This window comes from Setaria italica, chromosome VIII, assembly GCF_000263155.2.
Source record: "Setaria italica strain Yugu1 chromosome VIII, Setaria_italica_v2.0, whole genome shotgun sequence".
Lineage (NCBI taxonomy): Eukaryota > Viridiplantae > Streptophyta > Magnoliopsida > Poales > Poaceae > Setaria > Setaria italica.
The window spans coordinates 650,402-677,791 of NC_028457.1; the positions used below are offsets into that span (position 1 = coordinate 650,402).

General features: G+C 44.2%; 6 protein-coding genes across 30 annotated transcripts; 2 read left to right on the plus strand and 4 right to left on the minus strand.

Moving 5' to 3' along the window:
• Window positions 1-198: 198 nt before the first annotated feature.
• Window positions 199-3,335, minus strand: LOC111258224 (cytochrome P450 714C2-like). The gene is made up of 4 exons (XM_022829167.1): window positions 2,935-3,335; window positions 2,544-2,788; window positions 484-496; window positions 199-363 (listed from the first exon to the last, which is right to left on the minus strand). The coding sequence occupies exons 1-4, from the start codon at window positions 3,178-3,180 to the stop codon at window positions 199-201; spliced, it is 669 nt and encodes a 222-aa protein (XP_022684902.1). The 5' UTR covers window positions 3,181-3,335.
• A 648-nt stretch (window positions 3,336-3,983) lies between these two features.
• LOC101779954 lies at window positions 3,984-10,744 on the minus strand. Its single transcript, XM_004978445.4, has 9 exons — window positions 10,277-10,744; window positions 8,596-8,784; window positions 8,175-8,267; window positions 7,807-7,989; window positions 7,589-7,691; window positions 7,316-7,501; window positions 6,136-7,235; window positions 5,333-5,817; window positions 3,984-4,625 (listed from the first exon to the last, which is right to left on the minus strand). Exons 1-9 carry the CDS (start codon window positions 10,484-10,486, stop codon window positions 4,571-4,573), a joined length of 2,604 nt encoding a protein of 867 aa, XP_004978502.1. The 5' UTR covers window positions 10,487-10,744; the 3' UTR covers window positions 3,984-4,570.
• A 1,223-nt stretch (window positions 10,745-11,967) lies between these two features.
• LOC101782781 lies at window positions 11,968-15,788 on the plus strand. 22 transcript variants are annotated; one of them, XM_022829236.1, is made up of 6 exons: window positions 11,968-12,738; window positions 12,878-13,002; window positions 13,391-13,486; window positions 13,712-13,761; window positions 13,832-14,189; window positions 15,317-15,788. In XM_022829236.1, the coding sequence occupies exons 1-4, from the start codon at window positions 12,334-12,336 to the stop codon at window positions 13,737-13,739; spliced, it is 654 nt and encodes a 217-aa protein (XP_022684971.1). In that variant the 5' UTR covers window positions 11,968-12,333; the 3' UTR covers window positions 13,740-13,761; window positions 13,832-14,189; window positions 15,317-15,788. The 22 variants fall into 22 exon arrangements, 18 of the variants coding, with proteins under 18 accessions (XP_022684971.1, XP_022684972.1, XP_022684970.1 ...); XM_022829237.1 differs by having other exon boundaries at window positions 14,073-14,189; XM_022829235.1 differs by having other exon boundaries at window positions 13,712-14,189.
• Window positions 15,789-15,924: 136 nt separating this feature from the next.
• LOC101781290 (cytochrome P450 714C3) lies at window positions 15,925-20,226 on the minus strand. Of its 3 annotated transcripts, XM_004978453.3 has the most exons (8): window positions 19,340-20,226; window positions 19,147-19,244; window positions 18,997-19,072; window positions 18,632-18,827; window positions 17,424-17,650; window positions 17,094-17,341; window positions 16,662-17,019; window positions 15,925-16,586 (listed from the first exon to the last, which is right to left on the minus strand). In XM_004978453.3, the coding sequence occupies exons 4-8, from the start codon at window positions 18,732-18,734 to the stop codon at window positions 16,161-16,163; spliced, it is 1,362 nt and encodes a 453-aa protein (XP_004978510.1). In that variant the 5' UTR covers window positions 18,735-18,827; window positions 18,997-19,072; window positions 19,147-19,244; window positions 19,340-20,226; the 3' UTR covers window positions 15,925-16,160. The 3 variants fall into 3 exon arrangements, with proteins under 3 accessions (XP_004978510.1, XP_004978507.1, XP_004978506.1); XM_004978450.3 differs by lacking the exon at window positions 18,997-19,072 and having other exon boundaries at window positions 19,147-19,237; XM_004978449.3 differs by lacking the exon at window positions 18,997-19,072.
• A 312-nt stretch (window positions 20,227-20,538) lies between these two features.
• LOC101780364 (E3 ubiquitin-protein ligase SIRP1) lies at window positions 20,539-23,334 on the minus strand. 2 transcript variants are annotated; one of them, XM_004978448.3, is made up of 3 exons: window positions 23,179-23,334; window positions 22,515-22,641; window positions 20,539-22,417 (listed from the first exon to the last, which is right to left on the minus strand). In XM_004978448.3, the coding sequence occupies exons 2-3, from the start codon at window positions 22,521-22,523 to the stop codon at window positions 20,894-20,896; spliced, it is 1,533 nt and encodes a 510-aa protein (XP_004978505.1). In that variant the 5' UTR covers window positions 22,524-22,641; window positions 23,179-23,334; the 3' UTR covers window positions 20,539-20,893. The 2 variants fall into 2 exon arrangements, with proteins under 2 accessions (XP_004978505.1, XP_004978504.1); XM_004978447.3 differs by having other exon boundaries at window positions 20,539-22,442.
• Window positions 23,335-23,514: 180 nt separating this feature from the next.
• On the plus strand, window positions 23,515-26,837 carry LOC101784538. The gene is made up of 6 exons (XM_004978460.3): window positions 23,515-23,786; window positions 24,189-24,371; window positions 24,511-24,636; window positions 24,729-24,923; window positions 25,495-25,662; window positions 26,167-26,837. Exons 1-6 carry the CDS (start codon window positions 23,730-23,732, stop codon window positions 26,530-26,532), a joined length of 1,095 nt encoding a protein of 364 aa, XP_004978517.1. The 5' UTR covers window positions 23,515-23,729; the 3' UTR covers window positions 26,533-26,837.
• The last annotated feature ends 553 nt before the right edge of the window (window positions 26,838-27,390 follow it).

The window sequence follows — 27,390 nt, forward strand, 5'->3', positions numbered from 1 at the left end:
GCGCAGTACTTGTAATTGGTCACAGCTTATTTCAAGCTATGACTTCACAATATTTACATCTTTGTTTGGTTGAAGTTGCCTAACTTGGTCCTATTGACCACCTTTTTCCTGCTTCCTTTTCCTGTAGGAGCTAGCGCTGGAGGGACGGGCACTTCCTCCACATTTGCCTCATCGTTTTGCACAAATGCATCTGCCATTTCAGCCGGATGAAACACTTGTGGACCATTGGTACTTGGATGCATCATTGGGACATTGGGTGGAAGCTGCTGGAATCCTTGGGGAACCAGGATGGAGGACCTTGGTAGGGAGAACTGTTGCCACTAGGAAAAGCTCCCTGTGATCCATCAGGAACATTGGACTTCCCTGAAATCATAGGCAAAAAAGATACCAATAGTAGCACATGACATGATTTAAGCATGATATGTGAGTATGCAAAGGTCTCGTGAGCCACCAAGTTTAGATTAAATGTAGGGCACAATTTACCTTTTTCAAGTAACTGGTCAAAACGCACCAAGTTTGTTCATGAAAAATAGAGTCCTAATACAAAATTATTTAGCATAAGAAATGACCTGATAAGCAGAAAAATTCAGACAAATAGTGTTTAACTTTATTAACTCTATACATGTTTTTTTTTCATTTCCACTATCTGATCTTGCAATATCTTGTCAGGAACAGAAGACAAAGAAAACTCTCAAAGAAGGCACTAGTAATGCCATTATCCCTATGCCACTTATGTTGGACAACGAAACAGAAGAAAAGGCATTTCAGAGAAGGCACTAGTAATGAAGCAGAAGGTCCATATTAGAATGACATGTCTGGTGTTCAGGCTGAATGTCGAGGTTCAGTACCTATTAGATTATTAGATTAAGGCACAATATTTAGATCTTTATTTGCAAATACCCATGTGCCTCTGTAAATTGCCTTAGCATATTCTTCTCTCTGAGATGCAACATGGAAGCAAGCTAATTGTTAATTAGCAGCAAGTGGGATTGTGCGGGCTGCAATATCCTCAAGCATCAAAACCCAATCTAGCTAACCCTAAAAGATTTGACACCGAACAATCTAGATCTTGGACAACCGCAGGGGGTAGCAAGGGTGGACATACTTGAGTTGGGCAGGACGTTGGCTGGAGCGCGCGGTGGAGCTCTCCTCGGATGTGCCCGCCTAAACCGGTGAACCTCTCCGCCACCGCTTGCGCAGACGGCTGCCCTCTTGCCGAGCCTTTCCGCGCCTATTTCCACCTGCCAGGCTACTCCAGCTGCCAGATCGGGCCTCCTCCTTCGCTCCCCCCACCTCCGAGGCCCTCGTATCTAGGGGGAGAACCCGCCTTCTCTAGGATAGCGCCCTTCTCTTGCGCCAAACAGATCGGCCGGAGCTGTCGTACTCGGCCTCTTCACTGTGACGCCGGAGGCACACTCTCGTCGGCACCCTCCTTCGGCAAGCGACGGTGCAGCCTCTCTTCGATTCCGAGCACGGGCGCGAGGGCGGGGTGTTTGGGGCTGGCGGTGGCGAGAGGCCAATGGCGTATCCCTGGGAGCCTGCGGGAAATAGAGGGATGGAGCCGATCCGCTTGTTTACTGTGACACTCCCAGCGGTGCAGGTAAATTTATGCTATATTTGTACTGCAGGAACGGGTACCGGGTACCAGTGCGGACAGCCTAAGGCGACTGAATCCTGCTCGTGCTTCATTGCTACATTTAAAATGAGGCGACGAATGCTGCGGTCTAGACTCCAGATTTCTCTATTGGTTTTTGTTGGTAAGTATCTGGATTGATGTCATCGTTTGAATTAGGAAAGGGAAAAAAACATGAGTAGTGTTAGAAATCTATGTACTGAAGACAGAAGAAGGTAAATACAGGTGCAGAATGACTCAAAGAGCTTATACATGATGTTTATTTTCGAGCAATAGGAATAGGAGGATGATAAACAAAAAAGGAACCATCATTAGATGAAAAAGAATAGAGAGTCAAGGTTGGCGTCTACTGTACTAGAACTATCTTTTTTTCCCATCCAAAAAAAGAACTTATCTTTCCTCTAACCTTAGAAGTAACCGCTCATAGTACTACATAGGCTGGTACAAGAGATGTGTTCCAAACAATTCCTACAGCAATCCTCGCATGAGGGAAATGCTATGCCCTCATGCACCATTAAGATGTAAGCGACTTTGCTTGAGATAAACCAAATTTAAAAAAGCGCAGCCCATGTATTTTTCAATATATATTTAATTCCTCAGTTGCAATGGAAGTGCTTAGCTCATGCCACCAATTTGAAAAAATGAGGGACTAAAGCAATCATGTATGGAGCTAAGCAAACAGAGTAATGCAAGGTAGTCATTCGCAAACGCTAATTACAACCTTCCAGAGCTAATTGTCAGCATAATTAACTTGCTCTGAATATTACCATCTGCATTTCAAAATCCGATGTTTGAGTTTCTAATATGAGTGCTAGAGCAGCATTTGTGCGGTGAGCATGAGCAGTAAACAGATAAATACTAAGCCTTTCGGATATGAAACTGTTACAAAAGATCGATTTCTTCAACATACCTTGGTCCGGGGACACCAAGTATGCTTTGCTTTGCCCTTGCAATCTGAAGTTGCCGAATCTTGTTGAATATCTCTTTACCTGCAGCAAAATTGTTTCCAAATGAAGTCCTGGATATGACATCAGCTGAAAAGTTTCTCAAGGACACATCCACCACAATCTCTGCACTGCCCCCTTCCCTTCCAAATATGTTTTCCCATGAAGTCAACATTGGCATTGCAGCTTCGACCATGACGTGCAACATGCCCTGTAAATATTTCCAGGAAACAAGTAGATAACAGTCTGAAATCATTGCCTCATGTACCACAAACTTATTATATGGCAATTTCATGACAAACTCAAGGGATTCACAGCACACAGGTACCAAAGCCGATTTTTAAGGCTTTCATTTACCTTAACCTTCTCCATGAAGAGCTCTGGTGCAATCACCTTTCTTTGATGTTCCCAGAGCTCACCATTTGAAGTCAATATGCCCATACCAAGAAGAGCTCCACGCTCTTTTTGCAAGAAGGAAGGCTTTCCAAGATCCAAAGACTTGCAATTGGCTAGCTCCTTCACCATGTCAGGATCTGTTATATTCAGAGCTTGTATGCTCCCAGTTGAATACAAGTAGATGGATCCTGACATAGTATGAAACATACATTTCTCACCAAGTCATATCCAATTGAATTGTACAGTCAATATTAACTTCACAGTAATGCACTAGTTTAGTAGCTCAAAAGTGGATAAATTCATACATGTGAGAGCCTGATTGACATGGAAAAACAAATACTAGACTCACAAAAGTGCACCTGAACAAATAACATAGTCCAGGAGACACCGTGAACTATGTATGAACAGGGCCGTCCCTTGGCCCGTGCGACAGTACAGGGCCCCCTAAATCCAAGGGCCTCCAAATTATACTATACACCTCAAGTATAACTATGTGGACTATTTTTGTAGTTGTTTCGAAGCCCAGCACGCACCACGGATTTTCTTCGAGTGTGTCCCGTCCGATCTAGCATGTTGATCCCTTTTTGTCGCCCTCGTGAGACGCCGCGCCGCTCTAGCCGAGACACGGCCAGACGTGCAAAAGCACAAGGCCACACGCCTATAACTACGTGCATGCACTACTGGCTGAAGGAGGACACGCACAGGCGCACAACGCAACGCAGAGTGACCATGAATTGCTTCTAGAATTGAAAAACTGGACAGGAGTCAGAAGACAATCTGGTATGTGGAGGATTTACTAGTTGGGAAATGAAGACAACCCCATATTATCCTATCTGCATATGCATATACTCGCTCACATACTAGATTATTTTTACTATGCTCGAATAACAACTTTTTTCTGTGGCTAAACATTACGCAGTTTTCTTTTACCCCAAAGGCTGAGACGTGGAGTTTCAAAATCTCCCTCGAGGAAAAACTGTCACAAATTCCAGATTACTGACATGGGAACACACAATAAAAGGCATTTTCTTTTGGCAAAGAGTAGATGCTTCTATTAAGACTGTTATAATCTAACAGACATTCTGTATACCTACCATTTTTCAAGCAGCTAAAATTACTTCAAGCAACGGGGCCTTTCAACACAAGACCTCCCTCCAAAGGCAAACTGTGGCTAAAACACTATCTCATTACACATGGACATGGAGAGATCCAGTTCTCCAATGATCCTAAGCTCAAAACAACAGAACTAATTATCTCTATATCTTCTCCAACATATCCTCTCCCTCACGACCTCAGAGGGACCGCCATAATCTGTAGACAAGAAACAAGGGGACTTCCCCCCAAAAAAAGTATCTACATCTCATCAAATCTCAGCGTCCCTTTTTTCTTTCATTCTTCCTTTTCTTATTCTTTCTCATCCTTTTTTTTAGTCAAATGCGGGTGTGAAATTGCAGTTACAGAAGCACATGCTGCATTGCAGCAGACATGACAGGCCACTGGAGTGAGGATGAAATGACAGGATGTACAACATGGTGTTTGCCATTGCTGCTATGGGTGCACACATTCATCAGTATTTCCTCTTAGCCTGTGCTGCCTCTCAGGGTAGAGGTGGAAAGTCACCACTGTCCTTTAGGCTGTATGGCTGAGCATTCCTGTAAATTTTACAATTTGGGGTCAGCCATTGTAAACTCTGAAAACTGAGTGCTAAGTCTACAGGGTGAATGTGGTACATGAGGGAAAAGGAGTACATTTTCAAGCTGAACTAGCATGCTTTCTACCTTGAAAACAAGTGTGGTTAGAGCATATCAAAAGTAGGTTCTTTTTATAAAGAAAAGTAGGTTTTTAAATTAGCATAACTGTATGGTGTAGGACATGTCCCATGTGTTTGAGAAATGCACATCAATATCCCCAAACATGGTGTAAATGTATGGCGGTAGCAAAATTAGAGTAAGCCAGTAAAATTTGCCCAAACACATCTGAAAAGCCTCATCCAAATCCAAGGATACCACTTAATTTGTAGATTTTACATGATAATAATCATGCGGCCAATGGCAAATTAGATCGCCTGGCATTATTTGCAACTATGAATTAAAAAGGACTGAACCTCAACTGGCCCAATTATACAAGTTTAGGGGGTACACGTGCACAGTTCTCAAGACCAAGGACCTCAGTAAGACATTCTTGAAAGTTTAGGGGCCTAGGTTGTAATTTACTACAAATATTAATGCCCACCAGTGAACATCACAAAAGGATCTAAATAACGTTGCATAAACACCAAACCAACAAAGAGCTAAAACATCTCATTATTGTAACATGGAAATGGGAACTAAATTACATGTCCATCCCATCAAATACTTACCTCATTCCATTCAAACCTGTTACGGTGTTTTTTGTGGCAGGCATGCGGCTCACAGACTCAGAAACTTGATTGCTGGAGGCAGAATCTGATCTGTTAGCATGGTCCTTGGAGGTAACTTCCAAAGGCAATGTCCCCAAGGTCCCAAACTCAAGTTTACTGTCTTGCGGGACCATGAAACCATTGCCATGAAAATTATCCCTTCGAACCTGGGAAGATGGAGAATGAGCTGGTACCTTCAATGGATCCCTTGGAGACTGGGAAGATGGAGATGGCATTGGCATATTCATTGGAGATGGTATTGCATGATCATTTGCACCAGGAACATATATCTGCAGTGGTACATCATGCCGTGATTCCTGAAGAGGTACCATATCGATAGGCATATCTGTTCTGACATGGTGATGAAACTTTTGATAATTATTTGAAGAGAAATGATTCCTTCCTCTCTCCCCGCGTCCAACAGGTGGCCTGTCCTTGCGCAAATTCTACAATATCCAACAAGGCAGACCAAATTAGCATGCCCACTAGATAAAGCTGTCCAAATAATACAAAAATGACACCTAACCTAGCAAAATTAATGCTATTCTGCAGTAAAAACATAAGCATAATGGGGGCATCTTCTAGGTTATTGCATAAAAAGAATGGGAACCCAATAACATAAGAAATGAATTATAAGACATTAGCGTGTGCATTCGCATGTATATCATGTGGAACAAATATGAGCAAGAGACAGATAGAGCTTATTCAAAAGTGATGATTTAAGTTTTACAAGCACGAGAAGAATGTCCAAGAAGGGAACATACCGGATCAGGAAAGTAGGTGCCTGTTCCATGGCCCCTCATAGGAATATGATCATCTGTTTGATAAACTGGCCTCCACACAACATAGCCAGGTTGATAAGGAGGACTAGGGATTGCTCCATTCATGCCAGCGTATCCATATGATTTTTTTCTGCCAAGACCATTTGAAGGGCGCATGTTCTGATATTGCGGGGGTGGTAGAGGAGGCATTGGATAGTAATAATGATGTACTGGATTACCTTGCTGGCAACCTTGAGCGAACAGAAGATTATTGAAATTTGTAAATAAATCTCCAGTGAGGTCTGGCACAATGTCATTGATGGTACCACCAGGTTGTGAATTTTCAGGTGTAAACATTGAATTAGATGTGGCCAGACCATTGACTAAGCCAGCAGGAGAGTAAGCATTATGCTCAAGGGGTGCTGGAAAGCTTCTTGAAAACTCATTGTGATACTTAGCACCTTCAAAAGAGTGGTAAGATTTGTCTGTAAACTGATTTGCTGGCATCCCATGGTGTGGCAGATCTGTGCCATCTCTAACATCAACATCCTTACCATTTTCTGATTGGTAAAATTGATGTGGGGCACAGCGTCTCCCAGATGGCAAGGTACAGGTTTCACTAGTTATTTGTGAAGCTTCATAGAAGTCACCACCATTCCTCTCAGTTCCTGAATCAGTAGTTGCATAATCTGTGGCATTGGTACCTATCAACCCACCAGAAACGGACACTACCTCCTTGTGCCCAGCTACAGAGTTACATTGTTTTTGCTTTATTGAGCCATGATTGTTGGAATCTGAAGTGTCGATGTGACTAAACTGAGAAGACAGATCGCCACAGGAATTGCTGTATAAAGGTGAACTGCCCTTGATACTTTCCACATTCAAGCCCAGTGATAAGGAATCATTGGTTGCATGATCAGACAGTAGACCATCATCAGAAGAGCTCACTAAAACATCTAGTCTTAACCCGGTACGATTTCTCTTTAACGTGTTCCTGAAAAACTGATTCACTTCATTGACAGTAGAACAGGCAGGCACTTGAAGAACCTTCCCAAGCTTACGAGCACCAAAATCAAATGCACTGCGTATTCTGTAAAAATTTCCTATGCATGGAACAGTACAATTAAGCTAGAAATCCTGCTACGGTGCTACCACAGTTCAGATCTAGAGGCAAGAAACAAACCTTTGCTGACACTGCGTCCAAGATTGTTACTCTGCTTCAGTGGGTCAACTATATTAAAAAATTTTCGAGAGAATACTTGTGCATCTTTCTCAGAGTTTTTAGGGGGGACACTAAAAGCCTCTGCACATTCTTTGAGAAACTCCTCCCGTGGAAGAAAACCATCATCATGAGTATCAGGCGGATCGGCTGTTCAACAAAAACCATGTCAATGGCCAATAATTTCAGTCACAAAAATAGCCAACATACGGCATAATTAAGAGTTCATTAACTTACTAACTAGATCAGGTAGTGAAGATAATGAAACAGGACCAAACAAGCTGATTCCCTTATTATCCCAATCAAATTTGCTATAATAGTCAAGAAACCTATAGAGGACCTGCAGAAGGGCAGATAGTCATCTCACCTCTGGGAAGTTATGTATCTTGAAGAACTTTGATAAGGTGACAAAGAAAACTTATACATGCAGCAGCAAAAGTTATGCCAAAACTTACAGCTAATGGACCATCCATAGAATTGTGGAAGATATGGAAAATGTATAGCACTAATGTCTCCAAGGCATAGGTAGAAATTAAACCATGGTGAGCACCAAGAATGCGGCTTTCATAATAACACCAGTCTTTGATTAGCATTATGCTTCTTTTGAAGAGGTGTTTTTTTCCAAAATTTTGATCAACCTACAAACAAAATTGGTATCGATGAGCTTAACACTGCAGTCTGGCATAAGTAACTCTAAAAGAGGCAGGAATCCTCGCAAGTCCAAGCTCAAGTAGGTAGATAAGAGAACATGCTATTAAGGGTATCAGATCTGAGGTTTAAGGAAAAGACAACGGAAACAACGAAGCAACTTTTGAAGTATTACCTTCTCAAGAAAACAAAGTGTACAGAGCCCACCAATCTGATTAACTGAGATGTCTACAACAATGTTTTGCACCAAACATTTCACCAGCTTGACCTGCCATCAGGAAGATCTATCATCGGATAACAATATAAGGAAAAAAAGTCACATATACCATAGGCAAAACGGAGGGAGTTGCATTCAAGTACGCAGAAATGGGAAATTCTCACTTTTTTACATAATGTACAGAAATGAGCGCTGGCATGTAGAGTGCAAGAAATTAAAAGGGAACTAGGGAAGTTAAAAGTATGCTCACTGGACAAGTGGTGCACATATGAAACAAACACCTCCACTGAAGTGAAAAATCTCAAAGATGATAAATTGATGTTTGACCTCAAATTGCATATATATTCAAAACGAAGAGCAATATGGTAAACTGAAATACCTCAGTGGCATGGATATACTGGACATCCTTGACCTCAAATTCAGAATCTTTCCTCCGCCCTTCTGATTTTAGAATAGCACATACTTCATTTGCTAGATTCTCATCGGAAATTGCAGGGCCGAATGCAGTCAAGTCAATATCTCCATCAGGAAGATATGTTTTCAATGGAACAGATCCAAATGGAAAGACCTATGTTTTACAAGCATAAAAGGTTAAGTTTGCAGCACCAGAGTAGCACAAACTTTGGTAAAATAGTGATATCTCACTCAGATGCATGTGCAGAAGTGACAATACTAGTTAAATGTGTACATGTGAAATGCCATCTAGTAGAAGCAAACAAGTACCGCATTGACAAGCACCTCAGTGGCTTTCTCATTCCATTAGATGATTAAACTCATCCCTATAAATCCTGTAGCCAATTTATCTTAAGTTGTGACATATGTTTGCCAGATCTTATGTGTGCTATATGATGACGAACAATCCAAAATAACCTAAAAAGCCACACAGCCAAATCAAAGACTTGATTCAAGCCTCAATGTATTACATCAATCCTAGATTTATTGTCGAGTCACTCATAGATTGGACCTTAATTTGGTCTGATCATCACAATTATATAATTGCAGCAGAAGTTTGGTACAACCATCATGGCGATTTACATATGATTCTTACCCAATTCAACCAATCCTAGTAACCATTTATGAGTAATTATGTAGAAATGCTGTTTCAATCCCGAAGTTCCACCTTTTACACATTCACATATTTAATTACTTGTATGGACAACAAAAGATCATTAAATTGTAGTACAGTTCACATGCTTCTAACACACAATTTAAGAAATGTATGATAAATGAATACATGGTGTATTTTAATATTATCAGGCAGGTAGGATCATAAATTCTATGATTCAATCCTACAATTAGATCCTAACAGACTATTTCCAGTTGAATACAAGATGTTTTGACTGCCTTGACTGGGGCATAACAAAAAAGAAGTAGCTGTTCCTTCTCAAGTAACATGAGCAATGTATGAAAGGCCACATCACAAAAAAAAAAGACATAAGATAAATGGTATGCCCAGCCCTCCAATCCATGCCAAAAAAAAATTCACGGTGTTTAATGCGGTACACTGACACGTGTAAACCGCCAGTTCGCACTCCCATTAAACGGCCCTTCCTGCCAAATCACGTGGAGACTCAAGTGCGCAACTGACAAAGTACATCAATATGATTATGCATCTGTATTCATCACCAATAAACGCTTGACACCTCAAGGACCCAGCAACAAACGACAAGAATTTCAAAAGCAAAACCCTGTATATATACTGGTTTCACAGCAATCGCTAGGGTTAGGAAAATCACATGCCAGCCATTACAGTAGAGCTAAATGGAATAGCAAGCATGTCAACTACCAACTCTTCAGAAGGAACACGCCTAGCATGTTTATCCTGCTTCAATTCCACAACGGCACCTCCTAAAATATGAACAGTGGTGCTGAGACTCTAATGATTCCTCCTGAAGCACCCAAACTGCCATTGGCATAATCTATAGAATGTGGTGGCACAACAGACACTGATTAAAAACCTAGGTGTATCGCCGGTGCTATTGATGCATAAAGCCCCAGCCTTTAAGATGCAGAACAATAAGACCGAACAACAATCGTAGCAGGGAAGGTAAGCTGAGTACCTGATAGCCGGCGTGGAACCTGAAGAGGCGCTGGACGTAGTCGATGATGGCGGCGCGGAGATTCTCGGAGGAGACGGTGGGCTGGATCTTGTGCACCACAGAGAGCGTGGCGCTCTCGAAGCGCCGCCAGGCGTCCGGGGAGATCGAGGAGGGGTCCGGATTTGCCGGCGCGGGCTCGGGCACCGGCGAGCACTCGTCGATGTCCACCATGGGCGCCGGAGCCCGAAGCCCCGCACGAGAACCTCTTCCCCGGCGGCGTCGAGCAACCAACCACTAAAGGAGGCGATTTCAGGCGACGCCGGAAACAGCGACAATCCAAGGGACGTGCGTTGGGGGCCGGGACCTCCCTCGTGGGAGGATGGGAGGAGGTGATCGGCGCGGGCAAGGTCGCGATCTGGGCGCCGCCGGCGAGCGGGATGGAATAGGGAGGTGCAGGATTAGGGAGCACGGGAGCGACTGGAGTGGAGTCGTGTCGAGGAGGGGATATTTAATTATTTGCCACTTGCCACTCCTTCATTTGGTAGTTTTAGAATGGTTTCTACACATTTGCCACGTGGCGCGACACATCCTCCCTCCAGCATGGATTAGGCATAGAATCAGTGTCCTCCCCTGATCCGTTAACCCCGAGGCAGGGAGGAAGAAGAGGATGAGGCAGGCAGGGAGGAAGAAGAGGAGGAGGCAGGCAGGGAGGTCTTCTCGACGCCTCCGCCATCGAAGCAGCGGATCAAGAATGGGGGCGCGAGCAACACCACTAAGACCGCGGCGGCTGTGGCGGCCGCAGCCTCTCTGTCGATGGCGTAGACAAATCAACCTTGGCGAGCTCAACAGCGGGAGCAACCTGCGTGAATCGAAGTCGGTCTAAAATTGATTTCCTCTCGGACAGGAATGAACTCGAATCGACGTCCTTCGGTCAAGATTCAGTAAATCCCTGCTCCTCTAAATCAATATAGTAAGAAATGAATCAATGGCAGGAGGGGACTGGATTGAGAGCCTGCGGCAATAAAGGAAGAAAGGAAAACGGAGGAGGAAGATGTTGCAGCAATTCAAAGGATTGGATTGGGGCCCTGCGGCTACTCCTCGGTAGCAACGGCACCTCTCGTGGTCGCCGGCACAGCCCAAGGTGGACGACTACAACGACTGCGCAAGCGGTGGCAGCCCCGCTAGTGGCACATGCACGCTCGTGCCCTTTGGCCGCGCGACAGGCAGTGACGGCAGCGCACGCCCATTCGCGCCCCTGCGGCTGTGGTGCGCACGCGACCTGTCGGCGGCGTCGCTGATGGGACGCTTGCCGATGCGGCAGCAAGGAGCGGCGGGCGGCTCGAGGAACGCGATGTCCGCACGTACGCGGCCGACATCGCTATGGGCCTAGCCTACGTCTACGAGGCCAGCCTCGTGCACAGGGACGTCAAGCCACGGACTTCGGGTGTGCGCGGAGGACTTGAAGAGAGAAGCCGCGGGAGGTTGAAGATGACCCTGATGTCTTGGTCCCACACGCCAGTGGAAGGAGAAAGAGGGTGCGCACGCTTGGGGAGGAGGGCACCGCGATCTTTTCCTGTGCCTGATCCACGCTGGAGGGAGGAGGTGTCATGCCACGTTGAACAAACTGGTAAATGTGTAGGCCCAATTGTGACGCGATGACAAATGTGTAGGAGTGGCGAAGGAGTGCTCAGCGTAAAAGCCCGTCGAGGAGAGGAAGGTTGCAGCAAAGCCCTGCCAGGGAGGGGTCGTCGACACGGTTCTGCCGGCAGAACCGTCACCACGCGCGCCGACAGGTGGGCCCCACCCCCTCCACGGTTCGCGCTCGCCCCTTCGGTCCTCCGCGCGGCGGGTGGCGGGGCAGGTCGCGAACATGGAAGGCGAGGGTTATGCCTCCGTGAGCCTCGCCGCGCTGGAGTACATCCACGTGCACAAGACGGCGCGGCTCGTGGAGGCCGCAGTGGCGTCGGGCGCCATCGCGGGGGCAGCGGGGTTGCCGAGGTGGAGCGCGTCTCCTGGTTTTCTTCCCCTTCCCCACCCTCGGCTAGCGAGGACGTGGGGGCGCGGCGACCCGCGGCCCGATGGAGGCGCGGTGCGCCGCGGTATTGCTGGCGGCCCGCCCCGGCCGTCGACACCAGGTGCGGGCCGAAGTTGCGCCGCCCACCCTTCGCTGCCGCAGCAGGCCCAGGCACCCCGCTGCCCGTCTCCGCAGCGCCCTCGGCCTCCCGCTCCACCCCGCCCACCTGCCCTCCGCCGGGGCCGGCCGCGCATTTCGCGAGGTGAATGCGGGGCTCGGGACAGGCGCAGCGGGCGCGGTAGGAGCGGTCGGGGGGCCGTCGGCGACTAGCGTGCACGAGCTGCTTGAGTGCCCTGTCTGCACCTGCTCCATGTTCCCGCCCATCCATCAGGTGGGTGTCTCGCTTCCGCTTCTTCGATTTCAGATGGGATTTCAGATGGGGTTGCGTGCAGATTTGGGGATCTCGGTGGTGAGTTCCCATCCTTGGAGGTGTTGAATCAAATATTTGTAGTTCATGATTTCAAGTGCCCGATTGAGAAATTAGCATCTGTCGGGTGAACAGTTTAACCAAAGATATCAAACGAATTCTAATTTGGTTAACTCTGCAGATGGGCTATGCAAAATTGATGGCTTCTAATGCCAGCACATTGAATAACCAGATTTCCAGCCAAGCATGCAAAAACTTCTTTATCATGTACCCCTCTCCTATCTGGATCTCAAGCAAACCAAGGATGTAAGGATGTATCATTCTGTGCATTGTTTCTAGGAGGAGCCCTGTGCTCTGCTGTGGTTCCGCTTGATTTAGTTCAATCGGCTGTCACTATCTTCTGCCTGTGCTGCTCGGTTTTTAGCCACTGCCTTTGGGTTACTGCAGCTCTGCAACACTGATTTGGTTCCGTTATGCTGTCACTACCAATTGCAGCCTAAGCTCCTTGATTAACTGCTCGGCAGCGGCAGCCACTCTTGGACCTCTTTCATTTTTCTTTGTGGTTCAGTTTTCGCTTCTCGTCTGATTTGAATTTCTCTACTTGCTGGCCAGCAACAGTAGCAACCTATTGGCTTTGACGTTCTGTACCATTTTGATTGCAGCAACAGCTTGGCTTTTTCTCTCTGATTTTCAGCCACGGTATCTGGTTGACCACGGCAGGCATGTTCAGCTATCAGCTTGTGCATGTAAGTAGCACAGAAGCAGGGAGCGGCGAGGTTTCAAGTCTCAGGTAATGTCATTTGTGAAGTGTCATTTTCCTGCAGCAGTGTATATGGTAGTCTTTGTCTGCTTGTTATTTTCTCTATGTTATTCCTTGGTTGATCTTTTGATGGATGATTGGTTTAATAAATTTTAGTGAATGTTTGGTTTAACCAATTTACGCTATTATTTCTTCCTTGCATGTTAATCCCTTTGCTTGGTCATTACAACTTGGTTGGTTTAATTTGATATGCAGTGGCAATCAGTTCTTCCTGGATGTATAATTCATATTCATGTTGACTGCCAGTGAGTTATACTACTGCATCAGCTCTCCGATTTAAGATAATTTGAGATGCTAACTTATTCTATCTGCCAGAGCAATCTGTTTGCCTCTTGCTTTACTTATGATTGGGATTTGGAGATGGTGCAAGGTGGAACCTTGGGAAGAGTTCATGACTTTCTGGGGAGTCGATGCTAATGCATTGTGTTCTAGCTGTGATTTTAAAGCCTTTGCGGGTTTAATTTTTACAGGAAAAAATATGCTTGCATTCATTCATCCTGGATGGGGAAACAGCGTACTTGCACGCTTGGTTAATACAGCTTGTTCTTGAACACAGATAGTTGTTCCGCTGGTCGCTGGGTTTAGGAAGGCGCAAATTTGGCAGATTGGTCAACTAAAAGCCAGCAGTCAACACTACATACAGACATATCTCTTGTGGTTTCAGGTACCAAAGGTATAATGTGAATTTTGGAATATAGCTACGCTGACTGCTTGCAGTTGAACTCTGTGCAAAGTTGTAGCTTAGCTCTCAAATGGAAATTTAAGTGCCTTGCCTTTGTTTACATTTTAGCTCCTGATTCGGCTAAGTCATTGCTTGCAACTGAACTTATTTGAACTGACGTGCATATGATAATTCATAGAGATAGAACCAATCTACTGAGCACAATTATCACGCTGGGGAGTGCTCATCTCTACTTCTCTATCTCTACCCGAGTTCTGAATTTGATCAGTAAAGTAGCTTCTATTTGACAACGCGTGCAGTACTGTGATAATTATTTAGAAACTGTGATTGTACCAGGGTTATGAAAAGCAAAACACTGAGTAGTTGGATAGGATTTCTTGTAGTGGGAACTAGACCATGGTGTTTGTTCAATTGTCCTGTAGTAAAATTCTTTTGAAAGGAAATTTGTTTTGCTTCTAAGTTGAGGCACATTGTAATACGAAGTTGTAGCTCCATTTTTTTTTGGTATATTTCAATCCATGAGCATATTTAGTTTTTCATTCGCAAAGCAAAAATAAAAATGCATGTGCTCATTCCCTTGCCCTTCCATTGTCTGCGGCTATACTTCTGCTCCTTTGTGTTTGTTTCTCAAAGGACAGTGACAAATTTAACTTGCATTCAACTTATTCTCACTTAACTTGCCATCCTTGTTCCTGTTATTCTAAGCTGATACTACCTGTGCCTGGATTGTTTTGTAAGGGTATCTGTGGACAAATCTGCACATACTTGGCTTCTGCTCCTATAATAGTCCTCGAATGTTTGTAGCATGATAATTGTCTGAAGGAAAATCAATAGTTTTCTTCCAGGATTTTTCTTGCTTTGGAGTTTGCAAGTTGCTGGCTACATTTTCAGTCTCCTTTAGTGATAGATAGTGTGATTATCTGGTCTTTTTCTTTGCTAGGAATATCTGTATTGTTTACAAAGTATAACTGTTTCGTTATCTATCTTCCTCCTAGAGCCCAGGCTGACATGTTAAAATGGGCCATTTGCATGTTCGTACATATGCCTGATGCTCTAGGATTCTCACCACTTACATGTTTGTTTCTGGAACTAATGAGCTCATAATTTTAAGTGTGCAGGGAATGGGTGTCATCCTTCAGGACTTCAGCTTTGGAGCTAACTGAAGTTAACTCGAGCGCTTTAGCTAGCACAGTCCCGAACTTTCAGAAGAGCGTTGTTATAAAAAAAAGAACTTTCAGAAGAGCGTGAAGGAAACACCGAATCCCAAATTACCTTAGCGAGCGCCGGATAGCAGGACCGATGAAGACAGGTAACAGCCGAAGCAGAGAGCAGCTCACCGTGTCAACAATGTGCGAATGGCTCTTTTGATTCCAAACTCACGTCACAATGACGCGTTAGCTGCAAGTCAACAAGTGATTAGTATTATACGTCGAGTGATAATTCGAGGCACGGTGACAGTTGTTTTTGAATGACAGCGTAGTTTTAAGCTTATGGTCAGCATCTTGCTTTTGCATTTGAATTGAATTCACCATGAACTATTCATAAAGTGCTTTGCATGATATTTTTTTAAATAATAATTGATATTTTTTTCAAATTTTGTGTGCCCGTGGCAAAGCACGGGCTATTACCTAGTAGTACAATACTAATCAGGAAAGTCCGGATCCAGTCTGAATGCACTGATAATCTGATACAGGCTGATCCTTGCTTCTTCCAAGCAGATCACTAATAACACCAACAGAATATGTATATATAGATTATAGAATATGTATTGTACTTGCTTCTTGCAAGCAGATCACTAATAGTAACAAGCTCATCTTCTATCTGGTTACAGCAGGAGCAGGGTCTTCTATCTTGCTACCAAAATGTATCGCTGATTAACTTTGCAACCAAAGACGCATCCAATAAGCTATAAGCACTGCGACATTGATAGACACAGGCCACACGCGAACCATGCTCTGATCATCACAGCCTTGTCACCACCAGGGGCATGCCGAAGCCAGGCTCAATGGTCAGCCGGAATACCGGCGCGTGCCGGTACCTGGGCGACGGCACGAAGGCGAACCTGCTCAGCAGTCGCGCCAGCACCACCTTCAGCTCAACCATCGCCAGGTTCTGCCCGATGCAGGTCCGGGGCCCGTGTCCGAACGGCATGTACATGTGTGCCGGCCTGCACGCCGCAGCCACGCCGTTGGCGAACCGGTCTGGACGGAACTCGGCGGCATCCGGACCCCAGGCATCCTTGTCCTGGTGCAGCATCGATCTGGCCACCTGGATAATTGTTCCGCCGGGGACGTCCAGGCCGCCAATCTTGACGTCCGTCAGGGCTTCGCGCATCATCAGCGACGCCGGAGGATACAGCCGGAGAGTCTCCTGGATCACCATCGTGATCTGCATTTGTAACTCGTAGTGTTAGGCAGTTCAAATGCAATGCAATGGATGGATAGAGAACGGATGAACGCTCACAATTTTGAGTCGGCGGAGAGCGTCGACATCGAGCGTTGCTCCTCCCTGGCAGACCTCTACTGCCTCAGCTCGGGCGCATTCCTGCCATTCAGGGTGTGTGGACAGTGACATCAGGCACCAAATGAGGGTGACTGCTGTGGTCCCATGCCCAGCAAAGTACATGCCCTTGCAGTTGCCGATGATGAAGTCCTCGGCATCATGCCCCTGCAGTTGCCGACCTTGTGCACCATCAATAATGACGCGAAGAAGGTCGTTGTCCACGCTGTTATTGTGTTCCTTTATGACATCCAGGATCAGTAAGCGAACTTCCTCCTCCAACTTTCTTATTTCTCGGTTAGCCCTGGTAGGTAGGTACTTCCTGTAACAGTGTTAACGATATACTACATCAATTTCAAAGTTCTTTCTTCTTGCTGCGACAAATTATGTACTTACCAAAACGCAGAGAGTCCCACCAGGGCATCTTGCTGAGAAACTGTCTTTTGAAGCTGCCTAAGCTTGCAAAATATCTCTTCTCCTCTTGTGAAACTACTCCCAAAACAAACCCTGGCGATTACATCTGCTGACAACTTCCGCAAGTAATCGTCGACAACTATCTCCCTACTCCCTCCTACATTGTCGAGCAAACTCTCCCATGATTCCAACAACGGAGCAGTAGCATCCTCAACCAGCTCTATCATACCCTGCACATATACAGCATTCTTGCATCCATGATGGCACTCCATGTTTTTCAGCTCAAGATAATAAGCAATTGTACTGCAGTACCTTAATCTTATCCATGAAGAACTCCGGCGCAATGAGCTTCCTCTGATAGGCCCAGTCATTACCATTCAATGTAAACAAACCTCCACCAAATAAGGCTTTGCGAGATCTTTTTAGATAATTAGGCTTCCCCAGCTCTGATGGCGTGCGGTGACCAATGTCCTTCACCATTTCTGGATCAGAAACATGCAGTATCTCTAGAGCTCCTGTTGAGTATATGAACACCGGGCCTGTTCAAAATTAACCATTCACTTGCATCATTGTGAGAAGAATTGACACAAATAATCCAGAAAATAGATATGGATGTGGAAAAGAACCAGAATAGATATGATTCTTTTTAAATGGGATGTTTATCAAACTTTGGGTGTTCTATAATTCTCATTAACATAGCAGATCTTGCGCATCAACTAGCTAGGAAAAGCACAATCTCCCCACAGGAAACACAACATGTAGAATCAGTGCGGAAATTTTAATCCGCAAGTCAACTGATATCCCTTTCAAAGAAAGAGATCCTATTATATTTTAAGAGGACCCTAGATGCCAAGAAAAACTATATTGTTAACCAGATAGACTTTGTTTCCAGTGGAAATTTCTTGGGAAGGTGCATGTAAGCCCAAATGGCCAACACTGTATATTTTAGAATGACCTGACATTCCAAGTAAAACTATATTGTTAAACAGATAGACTTGTCTAATCAAATCCAGTTATTTCCGGTGAAATTCCTAGGAAGGTGCATGTAAACACCCCAAAAAATCTATTCACAGAGTTATGTGCTACCAATGACTTTCAGCACAACATTTGTTTCGTCCTTAGAAGAGCATCATGCTACCATTTCCCTCACATGTTTAGTTTAAAGAATTTCCCATTTATTCACACCTGAGGTAAACTAAAAGAAGAGAAAGAAAAGGCTGTTTTAATTTATTGATGATTCATTCTTGTTTTTCATAGGAAAAAGGAGTCATCATAAGGTGAATTGCCCAGTTAAAATTTCATTCCTCAAGAGATTGTTGTCAATCCATGCTTCTGTTAACTAGATGTTTATAGCGATGACATTCTGGAACTTATTCTGCATGGTAATTCACACTTCAACAGTTCACAGTTGTACAGATCTCCCCAATATGTGATTGTTCAAAAGACATAATTCAATATCATCAGTCTGATTGAACAGAAAATCAAATCACAATTAAAACACTTGCAGGCATCAGACGTACCATAAGTTTCCCTCCAGAGAAGGAGGTAAGGGAATACAGAGGACAAGTAGTTGTTGGCGTCTTGCGTCTGCACAATCTTTAGCCCTTCCTTGATCCTCTTCATCTCTCTGGTGTTGCCATAGAGCACAGTAGGCTCGGGACCCTTTATGCCTTGCCGCTTCAGCTTCTTCCTTATGTTCTCTGATCTTAGGCATACCTGGTGTAACAAGTATGACAGAGCCAAGCTAAGTATAAGAAGAGCAATAGTTAGTGCAGGCAACTCCTCCATGAGGCATAGGAAGAGAGGAAGAAAGTAATCTGTGGAAGTATTCAGATATAAGGCAATGCCAGATATGCTAGAGTACACTAGGTCTTCAAGAAACCACCTTTATATTTCTTTAAGATCCCGAGCATTCGAGTCTTGTTTGACCTTTGCACTTTTTTTATAGGCTGCTTCTAAACCTTGGTAACCATTAACAATCAATTGAGCAGATGACTTTTGTATGATATCATCAAATAATTGATTGGCTACTTACCATTGTTTTCTGCCAATCTACTCGAAATATGCCCTCTATGTTTCCCCTGACAAAAATATATGAGCCAGTCTTCAGTTCCACTCCAGACATGCTGCATTCTGCAAGATACTAATTTAGCTCCAGAGCTTTAAAAAAATAAAAAAGAAACTAAAAGGCACATGCAACAGTTTAAAAGGAATAGGAAAATAATTACCTCAGCAGTCAGACAGCCACCAATGGATGCTACCCTGTCTTAAAAGAACACAAGCTGGAGGCACCTTGAATCTTTACGCGTATAAGCATTGCACAATTGAGAAATAGAAGGTATCAAATACCATTACATGCTTTCCGGAGCTCAGAAAACTGTAGGAAAAATATGTGATTCAATTCATCACAAGAAGTCATGAAGGCACTATAGAATAAAACAAGAGGAACTTTAAATAAACAGTGGCAGAGCCAGGTATCATTGAGGATGCATTAGGTGGTGATGGTGGGATGCTGCGGGCTTGTGATCACTTCCACTGCAGCACAGTTGATGAGCCCCAAGGCACCAAAGGGGTAAGTCTCCCTGAATTAACAGGAGCCACTGCTGTACAAGTTTAGTTCACATAGAGGAAGCACTTTGTCATCAGGAAAACAGAGATCATGACAGCCTTGTTACTGTGAGGGTCATGCCGAACTCAGGCTCAATGGCCAACCGAAATGACGGTGTGTGTTGATACCCGGGTGACATTGAGAATGAGAATTTGGTCAGCAGGCATGCAAGAACCACCTACAACTCTGCCATTGCCAAGTTTTGCCCAGTACACAGTCTGGCTCCATATCCAAGGCAATCACTACTGGTATGGTGCTCTAGCTTAAAATACTTGGTACTGAACATGAGTGATGGCTTGTCCTTTTCCTGACCTACTGACCTTTTCTTATTGTTTAGATTGCTTTCAGATCCTGGGTGCAGGGCAGATACCACCTTGAAAATGTGGCAAGTATTCATCAGTAAACTTGTAGCTCCTTGATTTCTGGCACTCTGCTTGCAAATTTACCCTTCCTGTTTTACCTCGTGAAAACATACAACCTCCACACAATAGTATATAATTCTGCATTCTATAATTGGCATGATACAAGGGACTAGATTTGTAGTGGCAAGAGGTACACCGGAAAGAAAAAGGAACAAAGTTACAAAAAAACACTATGCATGAGCTTCAAATAAAAAATGAAGAATTATCAGCATTGGAGATTGGTATCCTTTTTAACATGAGGCAAACATCAGAAAAAACAACAATAGATTTTTTAATCACGGATTAAACTTTGAAGTGGAGAGTTAAGCAATAAGTATAGTTTAGAAGAATGAAGCATAGGAATTTACAGAGTCATATGTATGAGTCAAACCATAGCAAGTATCATGCACATCAAGTCTTCAAGACAATGGATCTTTTTAGGCACTTGCTGAAGAATGCGTGGGCAAACTTTCAGGCAGAGTGTTAGTTACATACTTACAGTCTTCTAAGCAACCGGATATAAGAAAACTACCAAACACAAGGTAACAGTTGAACAGCAGCAAGAACCAGTATGTGCTTTGCTGAACTGAGCAAGGTTGGGGAGGGGGGATTATGTTCCTGAACTACAAGAACCCCTTGATGGATCACGTCAGCAAACACAAAGTTTGAACTTCAAATTAAACTTGAATTTTTTCGCAAAAAAGTAACAGAACACTGGCAACAATCACACGTCATCAAACAGCAATTTGGATCAACAGGTATGTACTGGATAATTAGAACATAGACCACCAACTTCTTCTTACATCTACACGTGTCGTAGTTGTAATCTGGGATCTATGGCAAAGTTGCCTTCTAACATTGCCAGCAGGGTTGGTGAAGCATAGAACTAGAGCTAAACTGACAAGACTTACAACTGGAGCTGCTGCAATAAACAGCCATCTATGGCGCCCATGTGCTCCATTTGGCTCCTGTGCAGAATAAACAGCATGTTCATGTGCATTAGTCTCTTCCATTGTACCACCAGCTGTATTAGAAATTCCTTCAACCTCAGGTTCATAAGAAGTTTCTTCAACAGTTTCCTGCAGATGGTTACGCTCCACCCCATGGATGCCTCCCTCATTGGCTGTTGCACGCTTGGACCTCTCATATTCCATGTCATCTGTAGGAAGCTCATATCGACAAACTGGGCATGTATTCCTAGAACTAAGCCATGGCAAAATACATGATGAATGATATAGATGCATGCACGGTAGCTGTTTTGCTACAGTTTTGATAGGCATCTCATCTTTGCAGACTGGACACATTAAATCACCATTTATCTCATTGCTGGTGGAGATGACCACAGATGCAAGATTTTCAACAGAAGATGTCGCTGCAGGTGGAGGTCCTCTTGTGGTATTGTTATCCTCAGCAAACTGTTCTAGAAGCATTTCAAACTGTCTTGCATCAACATAATCACCAGGATTCCCAGTAAAATGTCTCCTGATTTCTCGCCCTTCTGTGTCTGCATTCAAATTAGTCCCGTTTACTCCTTGGTTTCCAGCTATTCTCCAGGTCCACACAGTATCTTCAGATTCCTGCTCATTCAATCCACTTGGGGCGATATCATGCCATGTCTGCCAGTGCTCCTGCACGGCGTTGCCTGCTTCATCCAAATCAGATTCTTCTGACTGCTCATCTTCATCATCTTCTGGATCATCTGAATCCCACTGGTCCAGTCCAGCATTCATGGGATCAATATCTGTATCTGTGTTCATGTAGCTCTCACTGTCAAGTTGAATGACAATCTCCCTTCCCATTGTGGTTTGGTGCTCAAGAGAAGCATCTGATTCCCCACCATCATCACCAAAACTGATATTTGATTCAATTTCACCAAACACAGAATCAGCATAACTGAAACCATCACTCTCATCATCAGAACCGTGCCATCTTTGGGGTCGGTTTGGCGTAGAACTATATGATGCATGCTGACGTGCGACTGTTGGAGAATCAACATCTGCTTCATGACCTTGTCTAGCTAAGTTGATCAACTGGGAGAACTGCCGTGAGAAAGCGTCCTCTATGGGTTCATGCCTTGAAACCCTGGATCTTTGCCTTCGCCGTCTTGTTTGTTGATTAGTTCTGGTAGGCTCATCCCTGTTGTTGTCACTAAGCACAGTCATCTTGCACTCCCTGCATATGGCTAAAGCTTCAAAGCTATCAGCAATCTCAGTATCCAGAGTAAAAGGTCTTGTGCAAACTAGGCATTGCAAATCCGGCTGAGTGTTGAGGAGTCCATAGCTGCTGGAGTGACTTTGCTGATCAGACATTGGAAAGCTGGTTCTGTCAAATCTCAAATGTGAGGCACTTTTTTCATAGCAATGTACCAGGGAAAAGAGCAGATACGAACTCAACTTGAGACATGAACTGGACTCAAGGAAAGCAGGAAACCGCTCTCGATCTGCTGGATAACTGGATCAGGTGTTCATGATATTGATATCCATCACTAAACACATGGCAATAGTTTGGCTTCGATGTGAACCTGCCAAAGGAATGGAAGTGATTGGTTCAGTTATCAAGCAAAGAAAGAAGGTATTGAAATGTTTCATGACAGACGCACTAAGCCAGATGGTCATGACAAGCGTAGAATGAAATCAGATTCATACGCACATATACAACCAAATTATCAAACAAAATGGAATCAAACATTTCATTTCATTCAGACATCAGATTTGGAGACAGTCCAGCGTAATAGTGTTTGCCTGCCTGATGACCTCAAATTGAACAGTAAAAAACTATCGAGCTTCACAAAACAGCTCGGGGTTGTTCGATTCCACACATCGCTGAGGCTTTATACGATGGGACATAAGACAGTTCCATTTCGTGAAGAACAGGCAGCATGATATACATGCGACTTAATGGACCTAGCAGGTGCAGTGACGGGGCAATTATAGTAAGCCGCGGGCAGCACACTGATCAGATAAGGTAAGAAATGGACAAAGAATTGATTAGGGAGGGTAAGATTTGAGAAAAATTGGTAAAGAAAAAAAAACCTAGGGCAATAGGGGAACTTCCTCACCTTGAGCGGCGACATCGATGAGAGAGAAACCCAAATCAAATTCAGGCGCATCTGCTGCGAAGACGACGGAGGAAGCCTCCCTGTATTGGATTGGTTGGATTGGGGATTGGGAGAAGGAGGTGGTTGTGTTCTTCAGCCTCTGGGCCTGCCTCTCTCGCTCGATCCGCTCTTCCTCATTCCGCGAGGGGGAAGAGAACTTGGGCCATGCCCCGCGCTCGACTAGTAAACTTGGGCCCATCCCGTTCGTGTTGGCCCATCTGCCCAAACACCAGCCCAGCCCAGGCTTTCTGCACTCGTCGTCGTCGTCGTCGAAAGGTCGCGTTGGTGTGTAATGGTGGTGGGGGAGAAGTTATGCGCAGCCTCGCTGTCACCAGCCTTCCACCTTTTTTTCCTCCTTTTCCCTGGAGGAGGGAGAATCAAGAGTCGCCAGGCCATCACCACCACCACGGCCACGACGGATCGCCGATTTCATCAAAAGTCGGCTGCTTGATTGAGATTCTCTTCTCTGGCGGCGTGGCTTGCTGTGCTGTGTGAAAGCCTCCCCGATCCCCATGGCCTATCGCCGGAAGCAGGGCGCCGCCGACGATCACCGGAGCTCCTATCCTCAGGCACGCACTCCTCTCTCCCCTTGCCTCCTCCTCTGCCCTGTTTGCTTGCTAGTTGGCTTCCTTGTAGGCTGTAGCGTACCGTACCATTTCTTGATTGCCGATTCCAAAGTGTTGCTACAGTCAAATCTAAGTCTGATCGAGCTCCGCTCTTTCATCTCGCGCTGTCTTGATTGCGCGAACAGAAATAGGACCAAAAGAAAATTGCTTCATCAAAGGCCATCTCCTTACTTCAGCTCATTCTTGAATACTGTGGATTGTTGAGTTCCTGATTATTAGATTAGATGTCCTGAATCATGACGCATTTGCCCTGTCGGTGATCTGATATGCACGATCGGCTTGTTTCTGTCACAGTACCAGCGGTAGCCAGATGGCGTAATGTGTCGATTTGCCTTTAATTTGTAGGAATCTGCTTCGTCATACAGTTACACATCGTTCAAAACCATAAACGAGCCCAAGCTTGGATTGTGGCAAACTTTGGCAAGCAAAGCCAAGGGAATTCTCGACGAGGACGCCTTGGCGCATAAGTTTGAGGACTTCAGGAAAGAACGGCCCCGCAGCAACTCCGGTTCATCCAGTGGAGATCAGGTAAGGCATCACCTGAATATCTCAACATACAGACAGTCACAAGTGAACTTCTCGAGTATGGCATCGTCTCTCTTTTCAGTAATATAAGGTTCGGAGCTGGCATTCTGCCTACATCTCTTGTAAATTTCTGTAATTTTAGGCCCCTCAGTCTCGCTGGTCATTTGAAAACCACTGGAAGACAGGAGAGGCTGCAGCTCGAATCAGGCCGGAGGCTCTTTCTGCTTCTGTCAACCAGCTTGGTGGAAGAATAAAAAATGCCTTGGAAGTAATGACTTTTACTTACCTCTGTACAGCTATTTTCCTTCAGCCCTATAACCCTCTGGATAATTAACAGTTGTTGCTTCCTTGGTTTAACAGGAGGGACTCACAATTGTGGATAATAAGACATCCAGTATCATTGAGGAAACAAAGAAAATTCAAATTAGAAGGAAGCCTACCAGTTCCAGTTCTTATGTGTCGAATTCAGCAGTACATACAGTCAGCACTCCTAATCTCTCATTGGATCAAGCTAAATCTGCAGCTGAGGAGACTCAATTGAAAGCTTCCCGCGACGTAAGGTGCCACATGCTTATATCTTGATGAAAAATATGTTATTATGCCCTGTAATTATACCAAAAACTCAATGCAGAGAAAGTATATTTTCTTTTACATGGGAAAAAACTGCAACATTTAGTGTTCCTTCTATTCAGTTGAATTCCTATGTAATGGGTTAATTTTATGAATCGTTTGCATATTAGTTCTCAGTATAAATAAAGGGAAAAAATATGGATATTTGTTTTTCTGCTGAGAGATATGTCTACTTCAGTTGCCCTTTACTAAGTCTTAAGCTCTTGGTTATGGACTAATGGTTATTAGTGTGGATGAGAATTAATAATAATGGCTGCTTAAGTTGCCTAATGTTGTCTTATTTGATTTCTAGCTTAATCAAATATAAGTACTGTGACTATCTAATTGCCACCATAAGGGCTTTTCTCTGGTCACAAAGAATGACCAGAATAAGCAATCTTGCACCTTTCGCCATGGTTATGTCCATGGTTCAGGAAAGTAAATATATGATTTTTTTGTGTAACTTGCGGTGCTGATGTCTTTCTCTAATTCTCTTGCCTCCTAATTTTTTTTTCAGGTTGCTAATGCAATGGCTGCTAAAGCAAAACTTCTACTCCGTGAACTGAAATCCGTTAAAGCTGATCTAGCTTTTGCAAAGCAGAGATGTGCCCAGCTAGAAGAAGAGAACAAGCTGTTGCGAGAAACAAAGCAGAAAGGGAGCAAAACTGAAGAGGACGATGACTTGGTAATCTTTCTGTGATCAAACTTATTTGTTTTCTTGTTGAATTTCTTCTCATGAATTACATACATCTCGATTTTCTACTACACCAAGAATAGTGAATGGGTGGTAATTCATCACCAAATTGATAAATTACACTCTTATGATCCTTATGTGCATAAATTGATAATCCATCATCAAATTTCTGTTACTGTTCATTCCATTTCTGAACACTTGCATGAAATGGTCGAATTTTCAGTACATTACCTCTTTTGAAAACTCAGAATTTTTTTTTGGAACCCGATGAAAACTCAGAATTGCATACATTTAGTGTGGTTGACATCATTCATATGAAACTATATTGTACAGTGATGAGAGGTCAAGGCCGTTATCTCATTTCATATTAGCTATTAACTGCTGGTGCTGCCAGCTTGTTCTTAACTACATTTTTATAGAACATGTGAACATGGTCGTCTCTGATATTCTGAAATTTTTTTCTCTGAACAAACCGTTGTTGAAATATTGAAACAGATTCGTGTGCAACTGGAGACCTTACTGGCCGAGAAATCAAGGCTGGCACAGGAAAACTCGACGTATGCCCGTGAAAATCGCTTCCTGCGTGAGATAGTAGATTTCCATCAGTTCAGCACCACGCAGGATGTTGTCTCCTTGGATGATGGTGACATGGAAGACGATGTTCCAGAAGAGGACAGCAACCTCATTTGCACTGAGTACGCGTTACCTATGGTTGAAGAAAATTCAGGAGGTGAAGAACTGTCCCCTGTGCCCTCGAGGCCTGAATCTCCAATGGACGGCCCAGAGGAGCCATCATCCCCCATATCAAGCAACTTTCAGAATGCCTCAAAACCAGATGCATCAACATCTGACACAGCTTGACGCATGTGAATTATATTATCATCTTGTTTGGGATTTCAAAGTGGTTTTGGTGGTGCTCTTGTGTGCATAAAATTTTGTCCATTCTTTGTCCACATTGGTTTGTTGTAGTTACAGATCTCTGCTCGTGTATAAAGTGTATAGTTTGTTTGGTTTCCTTAAGGAGGGGTTTTAGTGAAAAGCAGACTCGTGTGATTATGGGGAAATCGGTAGTGTGTATGGTTTGGCTCGTGTGTACAGTGTATCGATTATTGGTTAATCTGACTGTAGCTGTGATGCCTTCATTACGTCTATATGGGTGTACATCATTCTTGGCGAGTAAGAGTAATAAGGACAGACATCTGAAGCCCGGTGTGTGTTGTGAGGCAGCCAGAGAACATGTTGTTCCGCGTTTCTGACTGACTCCCAGCCTCCTTTCCACTATCAGGCTTCACCGATGGAGAAGGTAATCAGCATAAGCTAGCAGAAGGCGTGATTGGTATCATCTCAGGTCAAAATTAAAGAAATAGATGTTGCATGCCTGTTCGCTTCAGCTTATAAGCCGGCTGAAAAGCTGAAACGGCTGATTTGTTATGAGAGAAAAATACTGTTTGGTGGCTGATAAGCCGGTTGAATAAGCTGAAGCGAACAGGCCAAAACCATGTGAATTCCTGTCGGCGAGCTGCATTACTTTTTTCGAGAATACGCAGGAGAGCTGCGTACCTTTGTATTAAGAAGAATGAGTAGAATTGTTACAACGCGGGTCTACCGGGCTCACGCACACAGTTTTGAAATGTAGTTTGAACTTACATGGCAACTTATTTACATCCGTTTAAACATAAAGGTCAGGGTAAGAAACCACTAAGGTACCGTTGCTTCAGC

Bases quoted from the DNA above. Each gene is read 5' to 3' on its own strand.
- LOC101780364 (XM_004978447.3), bottom strand. From the start codon at position 22,429: ATGTCTGATCAGCAAAGTCACTCCAGCAGCTATGGACTCCTCAACACT.
- LOC101782781 (XM_022829229.1), top strand. From the start codon at position 12,334: ATGGAGGCGCGGTGCGCCGCGGTATTGCTGGCGGCCCGCCCCGGCCGT. The intron at 13,003-13,390 runs GTAAGGATGTAT...TCTGATTTTCAG, and splicing joins ATCTCAAGCAAACCAAGGAT to CCACGGTATCTGGTTGACCA. The intron at 13,487-15,316 runs GTAATGTCATTT...TTAAGTGTGCAG, and splicing joins GGCGAGGTTTCAAGTCTCAG to GGAATGGGTGTCATCCTTCA.
- LOC101781290 (XM_004978450.3), bottom strand. From the start codon at position 19,236: ATGTCTGGAGTGGAACTGAAGACTGGCTCATATATTTTTGTCAGGGGA. The intron at 17,651-18,631 runs GTACGTCTGATG...AATTTTGAACAG, and splicing joins TCTCTGGAGGGAAACTTATG to GCCCGGTGTTCATATACTCA. The intron at 16,587-16,661 runs GTGAGCGTTCAT...TTACAAATGCAG, and splicing joins CTCTCCGCCGACTCAAAATT to ATCACGATGGTGATCCAGGA.
- LOC101779954 (XM_004978445.4), bottom strand. From the start codon at position 10,486: ATGGTGGACATCGACGAGTGCTCGCCGGTGCCCGAGCCCGCGCCGGCA. The intron at 5,818-6,135 runs GTATGTTCCCTT...TGGATATTGTAG, and splicing joins GCACCTACTTTCCTGATCCG to AATTTGCGCAAGGACAGGCC. The intron at 4,626-5,332 runs GTAAGTATTTGA...TAAAATTTACAG, and splicing joins ACAGGTTTGAATGGAATGAG to GAATGCTCAGCCATACAGCC.
- LOC101784538 (XM_004978460.3), top strand. From the start codon at position 23,730: ATGGCCTATCGCCGGAAGCAGGGCGCCGCCGACGATCACCGGAGCTCC. The intron at 24,637-24,728 runs GTAATGACTTTT...TTGGTTTAACAG, and splicing joins GAATAAAAAATGCCTTGGAA to GAGGGACTCACAATTGTGGA. The intron at 24,924-25,494 runs GTAAGGTGCCAC...TTTTTTTTTCAG, and splicing joins AATTGAAAGCTTCCCGCGAC to GTTGCTAATGCAATGGCTGC.
- LOC111258224 (XM_022829167.1), bottom strand. From the start codon at position 3,180: ATGTTTCATACTATGTCAGGATCCATCTACTTGTATTCAACTGGGAGC. The intron at 2,789-2,934 runs GTAAATGAAAGC...AAATATTTACAG, and splicing joins TCTTCATGGAGAAGGTTAAG to GGCATGTTGCACGTCATGGT.